At 39.4% G+C, this 27,541-nt stretch overlaps 1 protein-coding gene across 4 annotated transcripts in view; it reads left to right on the top strand.

Annotated features, from left to right (window-relative positions):
- Positions 1–4,470: 4,470 nt before the first annotated feature.
- AFTPH (aftiphilin) overlaps positions 4,471–27,541 on the top strand; it is a 46,633-nt gene continuing 23,562 nt past the window's right edge. For 3 of the 4 annotated variants that reach the window (XR_014183689.1, XM_082048826.1, XM_082048824.1), the window contains exons 1-2: positions 4,719–4,913; positions 16,161–17,961. Coding sequence is in view for 3 of the 4 variants with exons in the window: in XM_082048826.1 (XP_081904952.1) it covers positions 16,192–17,961 (1,770 nt within the window). In the remaining variant the exon portion in view is untranslated. Of the gene's footprint in view, positions 4,591–4,718; positions 4,914–16,160; positions 17,962–27,541 lie in introns of those variants that run through there. The other variant, XM_082048825.1, reaches the window with a different exon arrangement.

The following is a 27,541-nucleotide window of genomic DNA, read 5'->3' as shown; positions in this document are numbered from 1 at the left end:
TGGAAGAGCTGGGCAGTCTCCACTGATTCTGCATGAGCTGGGGACACCAACCACTGCTCAAAGAAACAAGTCTCAGCTGTTTAGACATCTGCTGCACCACCTTGCCATGTCACAGGGCAGATCAGCAGTGGAGCTTAGTAAAAGGCTGCTTAGTACATTCTTTGCTCAGCTGCAGCTTTGTTTAACTTAACTAACAGTAACTGCACAAATTTTCTTTTTACTAACTGTTGCCCATTTAGAAGCCACCAGAAAGCGCATCTTATTCATTCAGCTGGCTTTGATAATGCCCACCTTATGAAACCACAGCCAGGGCTTTCACTTAAAGCTTTTGAGGCTGATTGGTGAATTCAGTCAGACAAGCTCTTTCTGCTTGCTAATGTGGTAGTAGGGGTTATTTCAGCTATAATGGTAGAAGATAAATGCAGTTTTACTGAATTAAAAGCATTTCAGAGAAATGTACCAACTCAGTTCCATGTCAGGATGGGAAAAATTTTACTTCACATTCTGTGAAGATAAATTGCAATGGTTTGGTTTCCTGTTTTCAATTTGCTTGATTTTCTTATATTTCTTTTCCACAGAAAAATTTAAATTAGTTAGCATTGCATTGACAATAGCACAAATGAAAGCCTTTAGCATTAGTGAAATGAAATAGTCTGGTATGTCCAAAGACCATTTAAAATTCATTCTATGGATAATTTCAAATCTTCACATGTCCAATTCAATTTAAAAAATTAAAAAATCAAGCGTCAGGAAACAGACTATCTAGCTTCTGATCAGCAGCACTGGCAGGCTCAGCAGAGGGAAGCAAACTGCCTGAAGTTTGAAGATTTATCTAGTCTTTGGTTACACCAAGTTTCATCCCCGTACTGTGAGTGGGGAAGCCAGAAAAAGCTTGCAATGCCAGAAGCCATGTTGTACTGTACATATTTCAGAAATGAAAGAAAAACCAGAAATAAAAATAACTGCACTATCCACTGTCAGCAATCCAACATCTTTCAGAAGATATTCTGTATCACACTACACAATATATGAAACAGCTTAGAGTGTAACTAAGTTACATTCAGGAACGATGCTGTAAACTCCAAAATGAGAAATAAAAAGCTGAATTGTTTCCCTATAAATGTTCAATTTTCTTGAGAATTATGAAAGACTAAGTTTTATGAAGGACATAAATGTAGACCGTAATAAGTTAACCCTACCATCCTCAATTCCCAACACAGCAGGAGTGTCTGACACTCCAGACCATGCGTGTTTTTGGGAGACAGCCTTTCTGAATAATCTTGACACACCACACTTTTCCATTTGATACTTCTAGGAAGGCTGCGCCCTCTCCTGACAGTTTGGGACTCAGCAGCAGGGACTGATAAAGCCGCTCTGCTGCAGCAAACAAGTCAAGGCGAGACCTTGGAGTTATCCAGACCAGTCCTCCTTGACTTAAAACCTCTATTGTGCTATGCAGAGGGGCTTCAGATTGAGATGAATATCTCAAAATTACAAGGTTTTTTCACCATACTGTAAATAAAGAAATTGCTTGGAAGTATACTCTAAAGAAAATCCACCATATGTTTGAAAATCGATAAACCACCACTCTAGAATAATCTCCAAATAACATACAGTGTTTACAATCCATGCAGTTCTGTAAAGGCAACTTTTGTATGTTGAAAATATAAGCTTGAAATCAGTGTTGTAACCCATGGATTCCGTTTCACGGAACTAATACATTATATGGCTAATGTTACCATAGTCAGTCTGCCTTCATAAGCAAATGTAATCTCCTTCAACCAGCAAAGCTTATGCAGGAATGACTAAAGAAATCCCACACATCTTGTCAATCATACACACTATGCCTAAGTGAAGATCACCGTATTTTTTTATGTGGAACGCTTAACTCTCATCTGATCCTGCATTCAAGATAAATGAATTTTACAGACTCGCAACTGCATACTCATTAAAGTTTCTGGTCCTAGGAACTACCAAATATCACCAAGAAAGAGAAGGAAATTTCCCTCTGGTCAAACTGACAGGGAGGGATTTTTCTTCCTTTCTTAGTAGCTTAGGATATGAGTCACTTCCTCAAATCATCTGGGAATTTTACTTAACAAATTTTCTTTTATTCTAGGACATAATTACTGACGCTGTCGATCTTTTTTGCTCTCTTCCTGCAGTACATGGTTGTGCTTGTGGCTTTGGTCTTTTCCACAGAATGGCTTTACAGTTGTTTGGGGTTTTTTTAGAGTGCTAAGAAGAATAAACTAGTTTGTCTGTTGCTTTACAACAAAGTATTTCACTGCTTTTATAGGTTATTCTCTGCACGCTTAGGATTGTAAAACATGTTGCAGTACATTGGGTGAAGGTCAAAGATTTTTGATTGCTAAATTGCCATATATTCCAGTTCCCCCATCATTCTCCTCCTGTCCTACCAGGTCAGCACAAGCTTTACTCTGCATTTCTGACACTAAGCTGAAAAAAAGGAAACAGCCACCAGGTGGCGAAATTTAATACTCATACAGCCTCATTAACAGTCACACAGCCTCATTAATAGTCACCTATTATTATCTTCAGCTACTGTAACAGGATTCCTAAAGTAACAGAAACATTGTACTAACAATATAATCTGCCCTTATATTTATTATTAAATTAGCAGATTAATTATAATAACTTTTAAAGGCGTTTGAGGCATTTTTATTCCACGAGCCTATCTCAAACATGAAAAGTTGTATGAATAGCCTTGTTTTAAGCCTTCCTCAGCATGTTTAAATACATGATTACGCCTCTCTAGGAATAAAGCTTTAATATTGCACTTTGATCACTATTTTATTATTGTAATTTGCATGCATGTTGTAACAGCTCTACAGTGTTCAGTTCACTACTGTCAAAGGATGAATGGCAGGCTTTGCACGTAATTTAAAAACATGTTAAGCATTTTCAAAACCTTAATGTGCTGGTAGTTCTGACAATATTCACCAATACAGCGTAAATAGGTATTAGAAAACAAACAAACACATTTGAAGAACAAAGCAGGCATGTATTGTTATTTCTCATTATTTCATTTAGTGGTTTTGCTGCAAGCATTCTTTCACCTATGAGGTCAAACCACTATCTACTTGTGCTCCTTGGGAAAAAGAACAAATAAGATATATATTTTTTAAATATTAAAATTGTTTAAAAAAATAGAGTATTTCTCTGTATGTCTGACAGTCTTTCTACTCCTCTTTACAGAATTTGCACAACCAAAACCCAAACGAAACTGTAAAAAGCCAGTTCAACTAAAGCATGATTTGACTGACAACTAGCCTATGTACACACCATCCCTACAAAGCGTAGGCACATATGAATCTCTTTTTCCAGAAATAAATTCGCAAAACTACTCTTTGAAGGTGGTAACTCCGTCGGACCCTGATGCTCAGGAGCCGAGGTTTCAGCGCAACGCAGACAGGCCCTTGGGGATTCCACCTGGACTAAGAGGTCTGCAAACTCTGAAGCTGAGGAACTTACCCCCTTGGTCACAAGGAGACATAAAGGTGGAATAGTGAGTGGTATGGCAGCCTGTTCCAGACATGGGTTGAGGGTCAAACATATGGGATCACACTACTCCCCTCTAAACTTCAAAGGGGTGAAAATTTGCAGTAAGCAACCTCCTATGCAGAAATCACAGGATGGGTGGTGGTTGGAAGGGATCTCTGGAGATCATCCAGTCCAACCCACCTGCTAAAGCAGGTTCACCAGAGCAGATCACACGGGAACGTGTCCAAGTGGGTTTGAATGTCTCCAAAGAAGGAGACTCCACAGCCTCTCTGGGCAGCCTGTTCCGGTGCTTGGTCACCCTCAAAGTAAAGAAGTTTCTCCTCATATTTACATGGAACCTCCTGTGTTTCAGTCTGTGCCCATTGCCCCTCATCCTGTCGTTGGGCACCACTGAAAAGAGCCTGGTCCATCCTCTTGACACCCACCCTTGAGATATTTCTAAGCATAAATAAGACCCCCTTTCAGCCTTTTGTTCTCCAGGCTGAACAGACCCAGCCCTCTCAGTCCTTCCTTGTAATAAAGATGTTCCAGACCCCTCATCATGTTTGCAGCTCTCCACTGGACTCCTCCAGTAATTCCTTGTCCTTCTTGAACTGGGGAGCCCAGAACCGCACGCAGTACTCCAGATGCAGCCTCACCAGGGCAGAGGGGGAGGAGAACCCGCTCTCTGCCAGCCTGACCCTCAAGATTTGGAAATCAAACATAACCACGGCATAACCACGGTCGTGTTGGCGGCAAAGCTCCGAACCACAGCGCAGCTCCCCCGGGGAGCTCAGCCCTCCGGACAGCTGCCGGGAGGGATTGTCCACAAATGCCCCATTTCTATTTTGGATGGGGTTTTTTTAATGTCTCCGCGGGCAAACGCCCGCACGGCCCCGGGCACGGAAAACACTGCAACCCGACGCGGCCCTCTTCCTCCCGAGACCAACATGGCCGCCGCGGCATCCCCACGGCACCGCCTCACCCCTCGTCCAAGATGGCCGCCTTGCTGCGGTGGAGGCGGCTTGCCAGCACTTAATATGGCGACAGCGCCGTTAAACCACCATCCTCCTCACCTAGCAAGGGGTAGGTATCACCACAGCGGCGTTAGTAGCTGGTTTATTTATTAATTTACGTGCCCGCCCCGCCGGCTGCCGCTGGAAGTGACGTAACTCCGGGGGCGGCGGTGCGGTGCCTGCCGGGAGGCCAAGTGGGCGGTGGCGGGGCAGGAGGCGGTGGCCGTCGGGAGGGGGCCGGGCCGCAGCGACGCGGTTCCTGTCGCCGTGACATGGGTTCCCCCTCGATGGCGGTTGCCGCGGGAGGCCCCAGATAACCGGCTGCGACCCCTGCCCCCTTCCCTCCCGCCGCCATGCCCGCTCGGGCCCCGCCGCCTCCCGCGCAGCCCGCAGGTAAGAATCGGCGCCGCCGCTACCGCCGAGCGGGGGGCCGCTCGTTCCCTCCGGGCCTGGCGGGGGAAGGGCACCCCCTGCCCCGCGGTGGCTTGCGGGGACCCCCGGGGGGCTGCACCCGGGGCCCTGCAGCGGCCGGGCCTGTCAGGGCAGCGCGCTCTCCGTCCTTCTCCCTCCGTCCCCAGGGGAGGGCGGCGAGGCCGGGCCGCCCTGCCGGGGCGGGGGGGTGTGAAGCCCCGCAGCGCTCCCCTTGCGGAGGCGCCTCTTGCCCCGCCGCGGCTGGAGCGGGGGGCCGGGCCGCGGCGGGGCCGGGCTCGGAGCCGGGCGGCTTTGTCCTTCGGCGGCGTTGTGCCGCTCCTCGCAGCGGCCCCGGGCGGGTGGCTGCCCCGCGGTCCTGTGGAGTTCGGCGGGGCCGCAGCTGGAGGAGAGGGCTCGGTCGCTTGCGGTGCGGTAGGAGAAGTTAAGCTGTGTTCGGTTTTTCCTGATAAGGTTGCTTTCTTTAAGTGGCGTAAAGTGTGTTAGTTGCTAAATGCATCTGAAGATGCCATGTTAAAACAGAGTTATGATTTTAATTTATTTACAATTAATGCCATTCTAAAACGGGGGACAATTGCTGAAATGCTTATTCGGTCCTGACACTTCAGTTTGATATTATAAGTGGCTACCTGATGAACCAAAATATGCTTTTTCCCTAGAGTACACAATCCCTTAAACCAAGGGTTAAACCTTAGGATTCCTTCAAAGCATCAGTAAGTTGTTGTCTTGATAATGACAGCCCCTTCCTTCCAGCTTCAGCACAGAAACTGAAACCTTCAGAGGTTTGACACTCCTTTTAAAGCAAACCTCTATTCATAAATGGAGTGTGTAGAAGAAGTATTGTTGACAAGAGCTGTACTGTGTTGGTCATATAAGTTTTGTTTTCACATGTGATTTAGTGTGGTGTGCTTCATTAGAACTGATTTCTTCAGCTGTTTAGTTCGTGGTAAAGTGTGTTTGATGAATGCTGGTTTTTAACTAGGTGGTCCTTAGAGGTTGAACAGAATTAAAAGTTTTTCCTCCTTGTTTCATCCTCTGGACATATGAACTAGACTTGGAAAACCAATTAGCCTAGTTTAAGCATAAAAACGTTAGGCTGTGTTGCTGGCGCACACAGGAGTTTGTGTGCGTGATCATACAGCTGATGTGTAGGTAGCAGTTCCTCTTCCTGAAGTTGGAGCTGTAGCTGGAGGAACATTAATTGGGAGAGCCAAGGGAAGAGGTGAAGTACCTGTGGCTACTGAGAGTCTGTCACTATTTTTTGGTTTGGTGTTTTTTTTCAGGGTGGTTGTTGTTGGGGGTCTTTTTTTGTTGTGCTTTTTTTAAAAAAAACATTCATTTCTTATCAGTGAAAATAAATAGCTTAAACTTGAGGACACGAGAATTTAAACTTAAAAATATGAATTAGCTGTATAGTAAAGGGACTTCAGAAAAGCTAATGTGGCTATGGTGTTTCCATTCTATGTTATGTTTGCATAAAGTACATGTTGTGTGACCTTCTAAGGTCATGTGAAAGTATGACCTCTTGTTTTTACTTCCTTAGTTTGTTTATAAGTAAGCAGTTGAAGGATTTCGGCCTCGATAGATCAGCTCATGCTGTCCGATTATTTATTTTGTTGTATTGTTATTTTGTTTTATTTTTGCAAACTCTGAAGTAAACTTATGCTTTCGTTTAGCAAAGGATTTAATAGTCTATAAAATTCAGTTATACACAGTGAATCATATTTGTGTTACATAATTTCTGTTGATGAAGAAAGTGTGTGATGTTATGCTTATACTTAAAAATTACTTTAGTAATTTACTAAGTTAATGCCAGCATTTTAACACATTAATTACATAAAATAGTGTTCTGAGAGTTTCAGGCTTTGGAAAGAGTTGTCTTTCACAATGGAAATAATAGAGCAGCTTAGATGGACTTCTGTCAACTCCTTGCCCTTTCCTCCTGAAATATTCATAGAGCTCTCCTTGCAGATGCATAGTGGTATCAGTTGGAAACCTTGCAGTAAAGAAACTGTTGCTGGATCTGGTTGTGTTCACTGTACTCAGCAGCATAATCTTTCGGATAATCATTATCTTTTTCAACAAAATATTAATTCCTTTCTGTGCTATTGTACTGTTTGACAACTTAAACTATGTCTTTGTGAACGTTTCAGTGCAATGACATGCTAACCTTTTCACGGGGATTCAAAATACTCATGACTTTTCTGGATAGTCCTCTTATGAGAAGTGTCTTGGATCCTACCCATCACTAGGTTTCAGAAGTTTTGTCTGTTAAATTTAGTTTTTCTTTGTGCAGGAAACACACTGTGCAAAGCTGCTTCTATGCACACAAAAAAAAAAAAGGCCTTGAAAACTGACAGTCTCATTTCCAGCAGACTTTCTTCAATGCTCATGTCTTTAGAAATGAAAGCTTTTGGATTGATACTGCAAAGAGTGATTCTGTGTTGGTACTAGTTGCAAGGTAATGTAATGAGTCTGCTTCTTCAGGGCAAATCATTTGGGTTTTTCAAATTCCAGAGTCCTGTTTTGGAAGAACCACAAGGAAGGGCAAATCATGTCTTTGCTTTAGTATGTTTGAAAGTAGGTACCAGGGGAAAGAAAATATGAAACCTCAAGTTCATATGTGTGTTGAAAAGTGGTAGAAAATAGATTTTATTATTTCAAGTATTAGGTGTCCTTCCTGTATTGTGTTTTTAATATGAGATAATGTCTGTAGGTGGGATAAATGATGAATAATGGAGGCATGTTCTTGCTAAGTGTGTTTAATTTGCTTCAGTCAGGTTGTTTTTTTTTCCGTTTTCCAACCCCCCTCACCTACTTGCTCTCTGCATGTTGAAGAAAATACTTGTTCACTTAAAAACAAGCAAAAGTTTGCAGTAACAGAAGGAAGACCTATGGTTGTTCTCCCTGTGCAAGTGTATTTCCTCTGCCAAGCTGTGAGAGAACCTTTCTCATAAGAGTGAACTTCTGGGCTGTTGTAATCTGCTCTTTACTGTAGTATTTGTGAAGTTTGAGAGGTTTGTATGTGATGGAGAACATACTGCTCTGTAAATAAATCTCTTGAGAACAGTTGACTTTAGGTAATCTAGTTCTGATACTTTCTAATCCAGCATCTTTTCATCTTAATTTAGAACAAGTTCTCAGCTAACATGTTTCGGGGTAATATCCAGAAGTACATTTTCTCACCGGCTTGAACACTGTTTTCAAAGGAATTTAAGAAATGATAAGAATGCAAACATCCCAGTTATGTGTTAGTTACAACATCTGTCTTTACACATGGTGTGGATGTGTACTGTACATTGGACACAAATATTGTGTTCCCACTGAGCCAGATTTTAAACCTGATTGACTTTCCCAGCCAGATGTGTTTGCCTATAGGAATTTAAAACATGCTTGTTCTTGTAACATTTTCCCCGCTGTTTACAGATTTAGGTACAGACAGTGTCTTTATCTGCTGCTGTTAAAGCAGCTCAGTAGATTTAGAGTTGAACCATTAAATTTTTTTGCTTGTTGTAGCTTTATAAAAATAACCTGGTGTTTTGATTTTGGAGAAGTGATGCTATTCTTGTTTTTCTTTTTTTTTTTTAAAAAAAAGAGTTTATTAAACTAACACAAGGTTTAGATTTGTATTTTTTCAAATGTTCCTCTGGTTCCACAGCTAAGCCAAAATGAAAGAGAGAGAAGTGAAGCAGCACAGGTACTGAAAGTGTGTGTTTGATTGCTCCTTTATATAATCTAACAAAATTTGAAGGAAGACAGCTATATCCAAGATCTGTTTTACATTTCACAGCTGCACCACCTAATTTAGTCTTCCTGTATTGTCAGTGATGAGAGGAAGAGCAGTGCTGTCCCGGAGGTTTGAATCTTGCACAGGCTGGATTATCTGAGGTTACCTGGTGTTTACTGCTGGCCTGGGGAGGATAGGAGGATGGGAAGAATGAGCTGCCTGAGATAAGTGTCTGAATATCCATGGAAGTTGCCAGAGTTTTGTTATTTTAACGTTCCTTTTACATACAATACTTTCTAATAGAAGGTGTCTGGCATATTCGGTGTTTGTTGAAACCACAGTAATGTACCATGGTATTGATTAATTCAAAATGCTAGGTAATGAGAAATAACGCTTAGATACATTGGCTGCATTGGAACTGGAGAACGTTGTTTTCTTCAACTCGTGTATGTTGAAGTGAAAGAGAATTGCTCTGAAACTCCAGCTTTGGGTAATGGACCTTCTCACTGGAAGAGCATTAGGTTCAAAATCGAAAACATTGATTTCTTGGAGGCTTTATGAAGTAAACATTTTCTTGCTGTGTTTTGTTTGCTGGTAACATTCAAAAAATAAAAGTAAACTTATTAAGCAATTTAAGAACATATTGATTTCAGTCTGGACAGTGACTCTCTGGAGTAGATTTGGGTTGTAGGAATGCTGTTTTAACAGACAGGCTCTCCTCATTTGCAACAGCCCATCTAGAAATAAGTTCTCAGATGCAGAAAGACTCTAAATCCATTTCCATTGTTCATAGACCAAAGAATAGGCAAAATTATAACAGAAGAGGACAGCTTTTCCTACCGAAAGCCAACATTTTGCTGTAATGCGAAGTCTAAATCTCGTATTTTTGGTTTCTGCTTGAGGAATTCCCATGCAGTAGAAGAGTTACATGTTTTTGGAAGGATCAGATACTTGCAGCTAAAGACTTGAATCCATCTCCTTGCCATTGCAAGGCTTTTACTTCAGGGCATTTCAGTAACATTGATGTTTCTGTCATGGAGATCTTTTTCATGCCATTTCTGATTATTTTCTCTTCTTTATGTTTTAAGTAATGGGTTGCTTAACTCAGCTTTGCTTTCAGAATAATCCACAGGCGACAGGTTATGCTCTGCTTTGCTAACGTTTGTCTAAAGTTAAAGTGAACATTCTGCTTTACGAGGAGTTTCATTTGAATTCCCATGCCCCAAGTATGTATTTAGAGATACTTTTTGTGGCCTCCCAGTTTTTTAGGTATTATGTAAGAGCCAAGTGTGCTGTTTCAAGTATTGCCTTAGAAGATAGGCAGAGAAGGAACTAATTATACCTGCTTTTGTGTATTGTAATTGCATTGTTCTCTTTGTTGCCGTGTCTTTGTTAGAATGTTGCTATTATTCTACTAAAAAGGTAACAAACAAGGATGTGATCTGTGTATGAGGAAAGCAAACATTGTTCTCTATTTACTGCAAGCAAATAATAAGATACCTTGGTTTGATGATAAATGCTTTAGAAACCTGGTTAGTGGCATGAGATAAAAGAAGGGTATACATTTTGTCTTTCTGAATTCTTGACCTATTAAAACTTAAGTCAACTACAACTCTTCATCTTTTCTAGCGTTGACAATTTCTGTTTTCTCTCTTTGTTTGAGTATTTTAAATTAACCCCAGTTGCATTCTTGAATTCTTGTGACCTTGAAAATAAAAAAGTTTAAACTAGGAGCTGCAATAACAGAATTGAATCTGACCAAAATAACCAGAGTTTATTTTTTTTTCTTCAAAATGTCAATGTGTGCTCAAAGTGCACTAGTGAATTACGCTTATAGCATGACTTTAACAGGGGTCTTATTTATGATACTGATACTTGTTTGTGAAATTCCTTCATAATGAGTATCAAAGTACGAATATAAAGAAACACATGGAAGCAAGGAAGTTAACTGGTGTTTTCAGCAGGCAAAAGACTGCAGGAAATGGCATCTGAAAGAGAACGCAATTCTTTTTCTGGAAAATGTTGGACAACTGCCTGCCATGAGGAATTGATGGAAATCTGTCATCAGTCTAATATTAAACTATTGTGATTTTTGAAAAACTTGCTGACACTTTTCAACACAAATCTGTGACTGCGGCTAAAATAATCCAGTCTAATATGAACACTTAAGATTCTTCACTTCGAGGTGTAAGGTCTGATACCAGAAACCTGGGTTGGTGCATATTACAAATCATAGCAGTAGCTGCTCTATTACGTGTGAGTAAAAACAGTGACAGTTTCCTTCTGAGAAGAATCTTTATTATATAGTGTGCTGGAAAAATTGGTGGTTTCCATTTGTTTAAAATTTGCATGTTTCCAAAAGGCTTAAATGAACAGAGAAGTGCAAAAGAGCATGTTAACTCTTAGCTGACTTTTAAATTTGGGATCTGGTTCCCTCAAAAATATGGGGAAGATAATTAATCTACATTTTGGTCAAAGATTGGTTCAAATTCTACTTTGATTTAAATCACGTTTTAAGTTAATCACTTGAAATGCCAGTTTTACAAAATTATATAACCTGAAGGCTTGACCAAGAGTATGTCTGAGTTGAGTACAAAGTACTACAAAAGATGAAGCCACAGTTCCAGCTCTTATCCCCTATTTGAGATGCCAAACAAAGCAGGAATTAACTAAATAGATTAATGAACAAAGTTGTTGTTCTGTCAGACCTGTGAGTTTTCACCATGTTAATGTTCCAGTGGATGATAATGAATTTGGTTCAATAGCTTATGGTTGGCAGGTGGAACACTTTTGAAAGTCAAAAAAGGGGATTGTAATTAAGTTCTTTCTGAAGAAAACTACATTAAGGTTAAAAATTCTCATGCTGTTCTTTATATTGCAAGGAGAATTGGGATTATGCCCCATTTAAAAAAAAAATCACTAATTAGTTAGAGCGAGGGGGAATACTGGTATGATTTTTTTTTTCCTTCTGTTACACTTTGAATATGATATTGTTTTTAGTTCTGTAAACAACTGTTACATTCTGTTAACATAACTTTACTCCCTATAAAAGAGAATCATACATTTTGTAGCTCTTTAACTCTTAAAATACAGCTGTAACATCATCAGAAATATATACACAGTTCCATACCATCAATTGTGCATTTGGTTCTTATGGGTTAAACAGATTAAACATGTAGTATATTATCAAACCTATGATCAGACTTTTAAATGCACAATTAATGTTCCTTGCAGATCCTGTTTTGGCAACTATCACTGAAGCATATCTGGAGCAGAGTATTGTGCTACTGGACTGCTGCTGTTTAAATGATCTCTCTGATGTTTTGAAAGTGCTTTGAAATGATAAATTGAAGGAAGTTGCTTCTTCTCTGTGGCAGAAATTGCAGGAAAATTTTCAGATGGTCAGAGACCTTCCTACATGTTTTATTGGGCTTTGGTAGTCTGCTTCACCCCCCGCCCCGTGCAGCCTCTTCACGTTATCTTTGACCTGTGCTTGTCCCTACTATTCTTGTTCCTTGCCTCCTTTATGTTAACTGGAGAGAAAAAGAGTCTTGTAGGTAAATTCCCTTTGACTGTGATGTTTGCTGCTCTCATGTCAGTTTGTTTTCTGAATGCTGCATCTTTTTTTTAGAGAACATCCTTGCCCCTAAGGATTTTCTCAACTCTATGATTTATTTTTAGCTGAAGTTAAGGTAATAATACAGTAAATGATCAACAAAAAAATACAGCTAAAGTTGTTATGATGGATAATATATGGAAATATGTCCAGTGCAGGTTAAGAATTTGTTTTTGTTGGCATTTCTTGCACAATATCTTCTGCTGTCAAGTGGTGGAGCAGTTACTAATACAGAGCTGAATGTGATATTCAAATAAGTCAAGTGCAAATCCACTTATCCAAGCCTATAAATCTGAGAAGAATTAAAAATAAAATGAAACATGCATGCTGTTGGTGAAACATACAGCCAAGTTTTCTTTTTAATGGGAAGGTTCAGCAGTTTTTTTCAAGACCTCTGTTTCATAGTGTCAGGATACATCTTTGAAATACAGTACAAAACAAAACAACTTCTAGGCTTTGTTGTTTAGTCCAAGTCGTGATGACTGTAGTTTTTTTTATTTAGTTTAAGTAACAGTAGCCTATATAATGCATAAATTAGGAGGCTCATTAGCATCCTCTTGCATCTAATTCCTATCCATAAATCTCTAGTAATCTAGGCAGGCCACCGAACTGGTGTTGCTTCTTAGCCAAGCAGAAGAGCTGCAGCTGATCAAAGTGCTTTCCAAGATTTTAGAAAACTTTGTGGTGTAGGAGTACAATGTGGATTTGTTTTATTACTGAACCAGCAGAACTACGTTTTAATGTCATCCTCTTATGTTTATATGTTTGCCAGTTGAAAGCAAATTTGAGGTTGCTTCTGTCTCCAGCCTTTTCCTCGCTGTCTCATGACTCTTCATCAATAAAAATAAGGTTTCTGGGAGAGAGGAGGCTGGTCTACCTAGATTTAATCTCCTTTTTACCTGAATATTGTTGTTTGCATTACTTGATTATTGTAAAATTGTTTCAAAATAAGAATAATCTGACCTATATCCATTTGGAGTTATTTTCTATTTTTATTTTTCTATTTTAAGTTATTTTCTTTCTAAATGGTTTTGGAGATGTGTATTAGAGGGCTTGTACATCTCTGCCTAATGAAAAACAAAGCATCTAATCATGCGATAAAATTACTGTTGAGGTTGCAGTGGCTTTAGCCATAGTATTTGTTCTTGGTCAAGGAGCTGCTTATCCCACCCTTCAGTATTATTCCCCAAAAGCTGATCAGGAGTGTTTATTGTAGCATTCATGTTTTCAACTTCCTTCTTACCAGCCATTTCATTGTTTCTGTTGAAGCTCCTTTTACTTCTGGGGTGGTGAATGTTTATATCCAGTCAGTGCTGTGCTTGAAATAGCATTGAGGGTTTTTTTCTTTGTTTCAAGAACTAGGTTCTTGCCTTTACAGTCTTTTCAGCTTTTGTCACATGGGCTAAAGTGATACATACTGTGTCAACTGAATTTTCCAAATAGATGTAACAATTCTTGTTGAATTTCAGGAGGTTTAATAATAAATTTATGCTCTTGCCTACTGAGATGCAACTGGAGACTCATGAACTCAAAATTGGTTACAAGATGAAAGTCCTGTCCTTTTTCCAGGAATTAGAGGGGGAAAAGGAGTCCCATCCCTATTGATGCAGTTTTCTCTATGCTTTCTCCTAAATGTCAGTGTTACTAAAGAGCTACTGATTCATGACCCTAGGAGTTATAAATTCCAGACAAAATGCCATTTACTGTTGAACCAACACCCCTGTGACTTTAGTGCTATCCCCACGATAAAGTACCTCGAGATAAGCACAGCTAATACATTCCAATATCTACCTGACCAGCCTTTTTTTGTTTGTTTTTCATACAAAAGTGTATCCAGCAGTTCCACCTACCAGGGCGTATCTTTGTGTATAGCACATGGATCTTCTCTGCAGTAAAACATTCAACAAGGAATTGTAGTCTGGATGTACCCCGTGTTTCATCTTAGTGTTGGTGGTTGGCCACAGTAGATCTCAGAAATTTGGATGTGAGGAATGTCTGCCATGGTAGTTACAAAAAAGAAATGTTAATATCGTAGTTAGTGGATTGAAAACCCAGAAGCTTGAAAGGTGAACAGGTTGGAGTAATCTTGGTGGGAACTCAAGGTTATGCTCTACAGACATCTTGGAAAGAATCTTTGTGTTCATGTATGACATTAAACAGCAGTTGCTAGACCTTAATGTAGAAGAGAGCGTCCTCTTAAGAGATGAGGCCTCAGGGATGAGTGAAGCTCTTCTGTCAAATACATTGTGAAGCAGCTGGTGCTGAATAAGCCTACGTGGGAGCTTGTTGACAACTTATTCATTTTCTAAACAAAATTCCTTTGCAGTCGTCTTCAGTTTGCATGTGATGTTGCAAATTACTTCATGGTTTCATCTGATAAGCACGATGTACTTTCATAACTGCAAAATACCCTCAGAAAAAGCTGTAGGTACATTAGTCAACATAAAGATGCCAGACTTTCCTGGCAAATACCAAGAGTTGTTTGGCTTAAGTGCTATGGTATGTTGTGCTTGAGAAGAACTGCAAGACCAGTTTCGTTTGTTGTTGTTATACCCTTTGTGTGCTGCCCTTTAGGTGCATGTACAAAGTTGTTTGCTAAAGATGTTGGAGCTAAGAATCATATTTTATCTGCCTTTCGGAATTAGTATTGTAAAGTCTATGCTTATTTTGGTGGTTAGAAATTCAAATTTTTGCTAATATTTTAGGTTTATTTCCACTCTTTTTCTGTAGATAATGCTTACTGTGTTCTTAAAGTTTATTCATGACCAAGCATCATTTGAAATTGAAAGAACTTGGTTGTATCTCTCATTTTAAGGGCTCTAAGGTATGAACTAGTTAACTGATGTGTACAATTGTGAATCCATAAATAGTAGTAGTTGTTGCTTCATTAATTGCACACAATATTGAAAAAAAAAAAAGATCACTCATTAGGAAAAATAATTTTCTATCCATACCTTGCTTGTTACTGTAATGGTTTGCAAGATTAAGATGGAGTCTTTATTTCTATCTAGGCCATGGGAATACTTTATTCTTCTTTTTTCTCTCTGATTTAGTGATTTGCCTTTAAATATTTTATGGATGATCTCGCTCTGTTCTGCTTTTGCGAATAAGCTTTGATGGAGAAGTTTGTTTTGCTCTAGGCTTTGCTGGTGCTGATAATGGCATTTCCCAACTGGCGGTTCGTAAGACAAAAGCTGGCTGGTGGCAGCAGCTGTGGAGACGGTACACCTGGGCTCACGGTTATGAAATCCAAAGGATGGGGAGACCCAACAGAAACCCCGGAATTTGTAGAAAGATACTTAAACAGTAGAGCAGCAGGTTACAGCAGTTTGTAGCAGCAGTTCCTTCTTCCACCTAAGCTTAAGGAAGCACCTTGCAAAGTCTTTGGAGCTACTGTCTAAAGGTGCCTTAAGTACGTGACATGACATTGTCCATCAAGTGGCTTAGTTTCTGTTGCACAGTCAGCTGAGCAAACTAATGAGTGTGGGAAAAGATGGACCAGGGTCACGGGCTGTTTCACGAGTTGCTGGTGGTAGGAGGCTGAGAACTGATGAATTAAAACTCAATTTAGTTGTGTTGGTGTGTTGCAAAACAGCTCAAGACAAATGCATTTTGTGTTCTGGCATTTCAGCATTGTTTACTGAGAATATGATCATGTAGTAGTTTACAAGAGACTTGAACTGTCTCCAGTAGATTCTTTGTGATTCCCAAAACAGAAGAATGGTTTTAGGATATGTTCCTTTCTCATGTGTAGTATGGACATGACCTATATGCACAATTATAAAATAAAATGTGAAAAAATAAATAATAAAAATATGAAATATGACAAAATTGGCCAAATTCTAATATCCTTTTTTCTTTTTTGTAGAAATACATTAACTTTGAAGTGAAACTAAACAATGGAACCAGACATTATTCGAATGTACTCTTCATCCCCTCCACCACTAGACAATGGAGCAGACGATGATGATGAAGATGAATTTGGAGAATTTGGAGGATTTTCTGGTGTAAGCACTGCTGGTGTAGCTTTTGCTGATTTTGATACACCAGACTACAGTCATCCAAAGGAGGAGTTTATACCCACAAATCATTTCATCCCACTCCATGATTATTCTGACAATGTAGCTAGCATTGCAACTTTCACATCTGTTAAAAATGTTAAAGATAAAGACTGCATTGCGGAGCTTCCTGCTCTTACTAAGGAATTTTCTGATACATCAGCTGTTAGTACCAGCAAAGAAAAATCTAAGTTTAGAACTTCAGGTACTGCTTTAGAAGATGTAAACAAAAGAGGGGAACAAAGAGACAACACTGGGAAATTGGAGAGTTTTTCTTCTTGTGTTGTTAAAACTGGTATAGCAGTTGAGAGCCAGGATAAGCAAATAGATGCTTGTAATGGTGAGAAACTTCCATGTCTAGAGATTCTAACAAACGGATTTGCAGCATCGGACCCTGTAAATCCTCAGGGAACAGATGATCTAGACAGTATTGTTGACTCAAAGGGACTGAAAACTGTTAGCGCCCATAGTACTGAGCAAAATTTGAACTCAATGCCCAGCTCAGGTGAAGACTTTGCAGATTTTGCTACATTCTCAAACAAAAAACCAATCCATTTAGAGGGAACAGGACCTACAATATGTAGTGTTGTTAGTGAAATAGACTCTCTGAGCATTCAGGAGAACAACAGAATAAACAGAGTAACTTGTATTGAAGAAGATGTTTGCATTTCGCGAATTAGTTGTGAACAGAGTCCATCCGCACTGGAAGATAATGAATTTTCAATTTCTAGTACATCTCGAACAACTGGAAGTTCAATATGCACTACTGAAAATGGAGAACGCAGTGGGAGGAGAAGACAACACGGCATAGAGAATGGCAAAGATTTTACTAAGCCTGATGACTCTTTGGGAACAGAGGACATCAAGGTTGATAAGATCCAAAGCCTAAGCTGTGATCTTGTAGAAGAAAAATCGGGTGATTCAGAAGGTCTTAAGAATGGTGGAAGTAGTACTGAAGTTGTAGCTTGCAGTGACACACATGATGATTTTGGTGATTTTGGTTCAGTCAGCAGTGCATCTCCCACCTTCATTAATGCTCAAGAATCAAAAAATGCTCCAGATTTAGAAGGAACTTCTGAACAGCCTGCACATATTAGCGAACCTAATGATGAATTTGGTGAATTCAGGGACACAAGTACTGTTTCTCAGCAGCCAGCAAGGTTGGATCAAGCCGAATTAAATCAGGCTGCTAACACTTTAGAATGTGATACTACCAGTAAAACTTCAGGCTTAAACTTCCAGCACACTACTGAGGTAGAAAATGGTGATGATGGTGAATTTGGAGACTTTGGTTCGGTGCCAAAACATCAAGACGAGAGCGTTGCTTTCCAGGACTCTGACGACTTTGCTGACTTCAGTTCAGCAGGTTGTAACCAGGCTACGGACTGGAATGCTTTTGAAGATGAACAAAAAGACAGCTGTTCTTGGGCTGCCTTTGGAGATGAGCAAGCTGGTGAATCTCATCACAGAAAAGAGACATGGCAGTCACATAGGACAGATGCATCTGCTAGGATTGATGGTCCAGTATTACAAAAGACTGACAGTTGTGCTTTATCATCTTTCCAAGGAACTACCAGTAAGCAATCTCAAGAGCCAGCACCTTCAGTTCAGGTAAGGGCGATTTTGTTTGTTCAGTGTTGTTCTACTCCTGTGCATACAGCTCTTCCTGGTTCCTGCATCTGCATACAATAAATGTTTGGATAGTCCTTGTTTGTCTTGTGGGTGAGACAAGCTGATATGAAATAATATGCTGGGTTTGCATTTTGTGTGTTTTGCACTTTCACACCGCTCATTTTTCTGCAGGAAGTAGGATGAAACTTGTATGCATTTGTTTTGATGATTGTATGCGGTCCTTTACATAAACTGATCAAAGGAATAAGCCATCGTAAACTTTTCAGAGCCTGTGATAGTTCTTCCTTTGCTTTGGTTTACTGCCTTTTGAGGGGAGCATTCTGATGTTGCCTTTTCGTAAATTAGTGGTGTGACTGGAAGCTGAGATTACTGGTTCCCAAAATTTTTCATCACCATTCTCTATCATATTTTCAAAATCTGATTTAAAATGACGACTTGATTTGTAAATAGCTGCACTCATTTGCTTAGAGCAGGGAGCGCGATAAAATACGACCTATGGTTTTCGTTCTCTGGTATTCTAGCTCCTGGGAAGTCAAGCATTTAAAAGTTATTTAAAAATTAGTCTCTGTACGTTAATTGCGGGAAGCTCGCTCCATGTTATAGCAACACCACAAAAATAGGACTGATGATTTCTTAAAGCTGTTGCTATATCTAATTAGAAGTTTTGGGGAGGGTGAAGTAGATTTATTTCTTACCCCCACCCCCTGGGTTTTCTGCCTTAGTTGCTAAGTATTTATTAATTCCTAACTAATTCCTTCCTGGGTTTTTCACCAGTCATCTCTGAGATCTGTGCCTGCTTATATATAATTTTTAATATTACTTTTACAAAATTCAGAGCAACAATTTGAGTTTAAAATTCTTTTCAATGCTTCTTTTTAACCATATCATCCTGTGTGAGTAGTTCAGAGTATGCTCTGTCTTTTTGAAGCATGCAGCAACACCAGCAATAGAGTGTTAGTGGTTAGTATGTCTCAGAAAGGTTTGGATCTTCTCTGGCAATAAAAGAAAATGAGGTAAGTTCCTCCTTTCAGGACCTCGTGTAGGCTTGGTGACAGCCCAGCCTCTTTCCCTTTCCTGCCAGTGACAGGTGAAATGGCTTTTCAGAAGAAAATTGTGCCAGCTGGAGCTTTGCAAGCATCAGCAAGTAGAATGGAGCTTTTGGGACTTAGTGCTGCTTTCTTGTCATGGTAAAGATGTGGGCCTCAGCTCCTGACACTTTCTGCTTGCTGTTCTGTGCGATGACCAACACCAAATTTCAAAGTGGCTTCATGAGAAAAAAAAGGGCTCACAAGTGAACCTGCAGGTGGATTTTTGTGCCTATGCAAAACCTTGCTCATCATCACCTGAATGTGTCGGTCCATTTTTCAAGTTGAAAACATGAATCTATTGTTACCTCTTCTGTTGATCACTCACCCATAAAATTGGAGAGTACTAAGGTCATTAGAGCAATTAATCTAAATTTTTCCTATTGTCACTTGAAAGACTGTCCAGAATCTGACAAAGAAGTGGGGTGGGGAGATGATTCTAGTAAATCATCCATTTTTCTATTTAATCATGCTTTTAAGGTGTAGTCTGAATGCTTCAAACATTTATTTTTCATACGATTTTCTGTAATTTTATGATAGAGTTTCAACAGAAAATGCTTCTGAATGTGATGTTTATAAAAGCAGAACCTTCAGTTTCTGGGTTGGTTTGGTTTGGTTTTCCCCTCCCCAAGTCGGCCTTAACAAAAGATAAAAGCCAAGTTACAATGGAGGTTCTTTGGTGATCTGTCATGAAGTCGTACAGTAGTTTGGTTAGATTGTTAAGCAAGATTTAAGACTTATTTTTTTGTTTGATTCCTTCTCTTCACGCTACAGCCAGTTGTGACCATTTGGATATAAAGTGATGTTCTGCCTCCCCTGCCAGTGAGGAAGTACAACTCAGAGGATTTTTTACACAAATAAGCTATAGAGGAAGTTGAGCTGGATATGTTTCTTCTGTTGCAATAGCTTCCTTAGCCTTGCAGTGACAGTTGCTACTTTTTTTTTTGTTTTTTTTCAGTTAACACAATAGCTACACATTTTCAAAACTTACTTTGTTTTTTGTAGGTGCTTTAAGTTTTGGAAGGATCTATGTTTAAAAAATTGCCTATGTTCTGTTTTCCCTGTATTAAAAGTTGACTTCTGGAGCTGTTTGATACAAAAGCAGAAACACATCCAAAATAAGGCTAGAAAGAGGTAGGTGAGCAAAGTTGTTTTTATTACCCTGACCAAAGAAGGGTAGGGAGGAGCAGATCACTTGCATCAGTGTGTTCCTAGCAAAATGAAAAAGCACTTGCTGTAGCAATTTGACTTGAAGGGAGCAGGCTGTGCAAGAGAGAAAGACTGCGTGTGCTAGACACTTGAGATAGATGTGAAAATTGAGACCTCGGCATAAGCTAAAGGTGAACTGGGATCGTTTACAGGATACTGTATATACCTAATCTGTAGTGTTGAGGCTAGGAGAGTCACTGTAATGTGGTAGTGAAATAATTTTGAATGGTGTATAAACAAAAGTCCCTGATGTAATTCTTCAGTTTTCAGTTCTTCAATTCAAAAATTCTTCAATTTTTCAGTTTTCAGCTTTTGTATACTTAGCCAGCAGCATTACTGTTTAAATATGGAAATTGTCTATATGGCAACTTTCTTCCAGCCAGAATGCAACATGAAAGGAAAGTTATTTACCAGTAGCTCAAGTTCCCTTGCCAGTGGTCACTGTGTATTTTCCTTTCTGCTTCCGTAGTTTGTGTATTTTGGATATAGAAGCAGCAGCAAAATTTTCTATTTTTTGAATGTGGTCTTGATCATAATGTAAACTGTAAACAGGCAAACTGTTTTAGAAGTTGTAGGTTTGGTATAATGTTTAATTAAAAAATAGACTTTGCTAGAATTCAACTAATAAACCCATTTTTTCCTTAAAATGTATAGACTATAAAAAAAGAAAGGGAATAGGTCACAAAAATAGCCTTATGTAGTGACATGTAGTGGCAAGAAGATTATTATGTCTTTTTGCCTTTGGTCTCAGTCGCTCTGAATCCTGCACATGATCTGAAGCGTAGGATTTGTAACACGCTGACTGCTTCTATTCAGTAGTGGAACAGCTGGGTGGAGGGGAGAAGAAAAAGGACATGGTGTCATGATATTCAGATAAAATGCCTGAAAGAATTTGTAACCCCTTAGGAAAGGTTCCAGTTCCAAAGGCTGATGGACACAGATACACAAACTGTTATTTGAACCCATAGTAATACTGCTGTATACCCTAATCATCTAGTGTCTATCTTCAGCTGAAAAATATGTAATACTTGGTTTCAGTATGACTGTGGGTTTGCATTAAATATAGATTTGCCTTTGTGTTCATTAAAACTGATTTAGGGTGCAGTGGTGGGTGAATTCATTGATCTAACAAGTGTTGAGCAAACCTGCACTGTACCATATGCATTAACCACCTTTATGTGATGACGTAACGCACTCCTAAGTTATGTTTATAAGGAATATAAAGCTCGTAGCACAGCTTTTCCCATGAGATAGAGTTGAACGTGAGTCGGCTGAGGGTGTTACTCTGCTGTGTTGTGCATTAAGAATATGTATAGGACTTAGGCAGCAAAGCACAAAAGCAGTTTTTACCTGTGGTAATTGTGGGTGGGTAATACAGCTGTGCCTTGCTGTGTTCGAGTATAGGCATTGCTAGAGGAGAAAGAGATTAATAGTGGCTTGGTTGGAAGGCCAGAAACTCTTCCCTGATGTAGCTGAGACTTAACAAATCCTGGAAAAGGGAGGAGGGGAAACCTGAACTGTCCTCAAAGTAGGATTTAAGATCCTTTGCTTTTTAGAGAGCCTGTGCTGAGGGGCTATACCTCTTCAGATTAATCAGACAGTGTGGATGATGTACAGTTACTAAGCCACAGGTATGCATCAAAAGAAAACCCTGTATCACTGTTACTTATATGGTACTTTGTCTTGGGCAATGAATGAAGTCATCTCTCAGAAAAAAGTAATTATGACCATAAAGGCTTAAGCCTCCCAGTTCACTAAGATAAATTTAAGATAGTGTTGGCTAAATTAAGTTCTGACAGTTGGGAAACAACTTGCAGAGTAAATATATCTGTCTGGAAAGGTCTGGGGTTTTTTAAGTTCATAGCACAGTTCTTAAGTGTGTGCAGCTGAGTAACAGTGAAAAACAGACCATTAAAGTGAGTCCATAATTGCTGTATTTCAGAACAGGCTGACTAAGGGGATCTTACAAAAAAAATATCATTTGGGAGGGGGTTGTTTTAGCGCTTCTGTTTATATTCCATAGAACAAAATTATTTTACATCCTCTACACATAGGTTTTGTCCACTATACTTCCGCTTAGAACCTGAATGAAAAGTTAGTACAACACCACTAGATAACATGACCAACTGAAATGTGGAGTAAATTTTGTATAGTCTAGATAAATAGCTGATGAACTTTACTTTGCCTGCGTGGAAAATGCAAGATTTGGTACGTTCTTCAGCTGATAGAGAATTACCGTGTGAGCCTTCCATCAAGAAGGAGGGAGACTGCTTCACATTTCTACACTGAACTTCCCTGCAGTTTGTAACTCTTTTATATCAAGCAATAAAAAGAGCAGAGAAGTCATTGTCTTCTTTCTCAATCCACTAAATTTTCAGATTTGCTTTGCAGCTGAGCTTAAAACCTTAATAGTTACTGTTTAAAAATTATTTTGGCATATTCAGGGCTATCCTTGCCTTCTTTAATTCTTTAAATTATTGTAAAAATTCTCACTCTTCTTTCCATGTTGGTGAGGGTTTTTAGCTCGTGTGGCATCCTCTTCTTGGCTTGGAAATCTCAGTTCAGGACCAGTATTTCCATTATTAGTTACCTGCAGTAATAAAAATGAAAAATTTCTGATTTGGTATGGAAAATAATTTTTACCTCTAAGAAATCTGTGGCACCATCTTAAATTTACCTGCTTTTTAAGGCTGGCGGAGAAAAGCCATTGTATTTGAATCATGAGAAGTTAAACTAGTGTGCTTTGGAAGCTTTGCTTCTCATTTTTTTCCTCAGGAGTTATTTCTATGTGGAAGGCAAATGAGATTCTTAGTTTAAGCGGTCCATAAACCTTTCCAAAGAAAAAACTGCCCCCATTTAACTAGGAACTTTGTTTGCTTAAGTGTGTTTAATTAACTGTTAGCTTTGCTTAAAGATTTTTGAGATCCACTGAAGTTGATTGATATGTTCCCATGGCGAGTTGCATCCATTGAAATCAGTGTCTCAGCTCCCCTGTGTTATCTGCATGGCCATGTTGTTTATCTCTTAAGGACAAAAAAAGAACAAAAAATTAAATAAAAGAAGAAAAAAAAGATCACATGCACACAAAAGTCCCTGTGTGGTGAAGGTACAGGAGCATATGGTGACTCAGCTCCACACTGGCAAAGCTGTTGCTGGAAAATATGGTTTGATTGTTAAAACAACACAGCAAAGGGAGTTTCTCATTTAGCCTCTGCCTTATTTTGTTAAAATAGTCATAAATACCTGTGTTAGGTACTCTCTAGAGCAGTGAGTTTATGATTTAAAAATAAATAAAATCTCCCTGGTTAATCCGTTTCTTGTTTTGGCTTCTGCCCCCTGAGCTTTGTTCTGCCATTTTTTTGAGAGCCTTCACTCATCTTCTGAATTCTAACTAGAAGCCACATGGACTTAATTCCTTTCCTAAATCGTGCATTTAGCATTTTGGATTCTTCATGTGCTCATTTCTGTCTCCGTTCTTATGCTTTTCTATCAGATATCTAAATAGTCTCAAAAATCTGTCTATTACGTGAGCTTTATTTATTTGTAGATCCTCCAGTTTTGTGCTTGTTAAGTGGAAACAGCACAGATCTTGAGTCTTGCATTCTCCTGGCAGCAGGAGAAGGAGGGCTGAAGGTGTGCTCTGCTTTTGACTTTTGACTCTCCCCCTTCTTAAAGCACCTCCGAAGACTGCCAGAGATGCTGCGGGTTGTAAGCGAGAGTGGGATGGGGGAGATAAGGGGTTGCATTGAGGAATGGGGCTGTCCACTCTCATGGGAAATGGGGAGGAAGGAGAGAAAGCGCCACTGCACCCCAGAACTTCCAGCATGAGGAGAAGGTCACTGGAGGAGCTCTCGTGTCTGCTCCACTGCCCATGTGTGATTGTGACTGTGGAGAGAAGCGAGTTTCTTCCCCTCTTCCTTGTACTCAGAGTCCCTGAAATTTCAGCAGTGATATGATGAAAACTGCAATTCCTATCAACTGTGGCCCAAGTATGTTGCCTTTATGGCAAATTTTCGTATCTCTTCTTTTAAAAGCTCTGAAGAAAGGCAGTGCCTTGTTGCCGGTGAGTTCACGTGGAGGTGGCTGGGGAGGATTTAGTATGCTGGGTGGGCAGTGTAGATTTGCTATGTTGAAGAAGTTCATTGATTCTGTAGTATCATGGTGGTGAAGAAGAGAAAAACAAATTCTGTAAAGCAAGTACTTTGGCCTTCCAGCTCTGAGGGCTGGGCATTGTCTCTTATTTAAACAGCCAAGGAGATAAATTTTAATCCTGTGGTTATCATTCTCATTTGAAATTCTGTTACATCTGTGATATTTTTGTTGTTTCAGGTGATGATTACTATGTGTCTTAAGGGTTTCATAAAAAACTTCTATTCTTTCCCAGAAACTATGGGCCTGTTTGGAGAATCATGGTTAATTTGTAGAATGGCAACTGTAGCCTTTCTTTACATCTTCAGTAAGTGCCTTTAAGAATTACTTTTCTCAAATGAACACTCAGCTATCAAATATTTTTAGTGACATGAAAAGTGGAGAAAAGTTCTTTTTTCCTTTTGTGCTTTTTTTTTCCCCAGGATTTTTCACAATGAAAGACATGACACTACTGTGAATGGCAGAAGTAATATTTTCTTACAGCCTGTTTTGTGTAAACAACAGACTGACATTTATAAAAGGTGGCTATTTACACTAATTTCCAAAATCTTAGTAATGTTCTTTAGGCAGGGGAGCTGTGACCACAGGCTTTCGCTACCAATTAGAAGAACAAGTTCAGCTGCTTCCATTAGGTATGTTTCTGCTGCCCATGGGATGTGTGTATGTATGAGCATCCCTGTGTCCTTTTGCACACATAGAATTAATTACTCTGGTTTGCTATGGAAACCATTCTTCTCTGTCATATATAAATAAGGCCTAAGCATTTCTGGAAATGCAGAAAAGATGAAAGGAAGTGTAAAGAATGCTATAATTAAACTGTTCCTGAAACTTTGGCACAATTCTTAAGCTCAAATTTGAAATTAGGTGCTGACTGAGATGCTGCTTGGCTCTTAGAGACTTTCTGTTAATTCTTTCATTACCTAAGCGAGCATATTCTTAGTTACTAGCATGTTCTCAAATGTTGATCCTTTTCAGGAAATGTGATGCCTTGCTGTTTTCATTGTGCAGTGCCTTTCATCTTCCTCCTTGTTTTCATTGGGATATGTATTCCTGCTGTATTACAGAAACAAAGTGAGCATCAGCCGTTCATGTTAAGGGCAAGTGATGTACTAGAGGCAAAGTTTTAAAACTTAAGTAGAGCATTCTTTACTGTGCTGAAACGTTACAGTAAAATCTGGAATACCGTTCAGTTTTAGTTCCCAAAATTGTACATTAGTGTCTTAGTTCCGTTCAACAAACATGAAATAGCCTACAAGCAATGTGACAAGTATTGTAACTTATAGTATGGTCTAAATGATTGGGCATTAAGAGATGATTAAAAGAATTATATACTGTAGAAAATGAGCCATTATGGCCAGTATATACCAATGAGTTAACAAAGAGGAAAAGAAAAAAAAGTGAGTCAAGTATGCTGTGTAATTCACATCCTTTTATAGTATAATAATTATGGTGTTTTGACATTAGGCTTTGCAAATAACTGAACTTGGTGGCTGTCTGCATCAGGCCTTTCTTTCACAGGCAGCAAAACTGAAGAGCTGATGTTCTAAGCAAATTAATGTTCCTGCTTTTTTGCAGTTAGAGGCTGAATAGGGTTCCCAGTTCTCAACTCATCATCCTGACTCCAATAGAGAATCAAGACACTATGATAATGTGGTATTTGCCGCTCTGTTGTGTTTCCTGTACTGTGTTTGCTGATGGACATGGTCAGTGGTTTGCTTAATTGAGACAAGAGACGAGGCAAATTTTCAGATAAAAATTCAAATGAGAAATGTTGTAAATAACTATTATAGTTATGAAGCAGATACTCTGCATAATGGTTTGTCCCACCTGTATCGGTTGATCTAATTAAAATCTGTAACTTTCACTTGGTTCTCTGAACCTTAAATAATTTCAGTTGTAACAAAAAAAGCCCAGTGTTTGAGATTGATGTTTGTAAACGCAGAGTTGCTGCTGGAATATGCTGCATCTCCACAGGAGGGCTCTGCTGGCAAGACTACATCAGCAGACACTGGAGGATGCTGATGGGAGTTTCTCCTACTCTGTTTCTTTTCCATTTTCCCAGTAGATCAGCAGGTGTCGGAGCTGCTGGATGCTGCCCTGTGTGCAGTGCAGCACAGCATTGGAAAAAGTGCCTGTTGAGGAACCCCAAACTAGAAAGATAAAGAATTGCTTTTGTGCCAGGCTTGTGTCTCCTCCCTGTAGCAAGAAGAGAGATTCAGGTGCTTCTGGTAAAATACATTTTAAAAGGCTTTAATTTCATTTTTATGAGCATATCTTGCAATTGGTACTTTTTAATATATGTTAAGAGCTTGCTGGTTACCAGTTTTTAATGAGTTGAGCTTGGGGCAAAAATATACTCCATGTCAGTGGTATGTCTGTCTGAGACAGTTCATAGAGCTATAGTGAAGTTGAAATTCTGTGTCTGTATGGAAATACAACAGAGAGAAGAGACAGAAATGTAGGGGAAGAACTTAAAAAGAAGAAAATATACTATACTTGTCAAAAAAATAGGAGATTTTTTTGTTCCATGGGGGTGGAAGGTTGTCTGAGGGTCTTTTTGTTTTTAATATTTAATCCAGCTGCGAAGTCCCAGTGCATGCTGTGGAATTAAAATGCTTGGAAACCATTAATACCCATATGTGCTGTTTATATCGCTGGGACTTTCTTACCCAACAGCAGTGATTGTGGCACCGGTGGAGAGAAAAACAGGAGACATTTGCTGTGTTATGAAACTTAAGAAGAAACTTAGAAGTTTGCCATCCTAAGAAGCTGAAGTTCCCTTTCTCTCAAGGGTCGCTAAAATAATGGTGACATCAAGGCACGGTCGCAACTACTTTTGACAGGCAGAAAATCCCACCTAGTATCTCAAAACCATGGAATATAGATCTGTAGCCCTCCTGCAAAACTTATGAGTATTTGCATTTCCACACACTTGGTGTGAGTTTGTATTATTATGTAAGGCAGCAGAAAGAAGGTCAGATGAGAGTAACATTGATAAGGTTGCAGTTATGCAAACCATGCTGCTATCTGGCTGCCTTCTTGTGCAGCTGAAATGCAAGTTTAGTGTTCTTGTTGTTCTTTAATTTATTTGGCTAGGATAGAAGCATTCCCAAGGT

Source organism: Streptopelia decaocto (genome assembly GCF_964273445.1).
Source record: "Streptopelia decaocto genome assembly, chromosome: 3".
Classification (NCBI taxonomy): Eukaryota; Metazoa; Chordata; class Aves; order Columbiformes; family Columbidae; genus Streptopelia; species Streptopelia decaocto.
The sequence above is the reverse complement of the archived record's forward strand: the minus strand, read 5'-3'. Positions and strand labels throughout refer to the sequence as shown.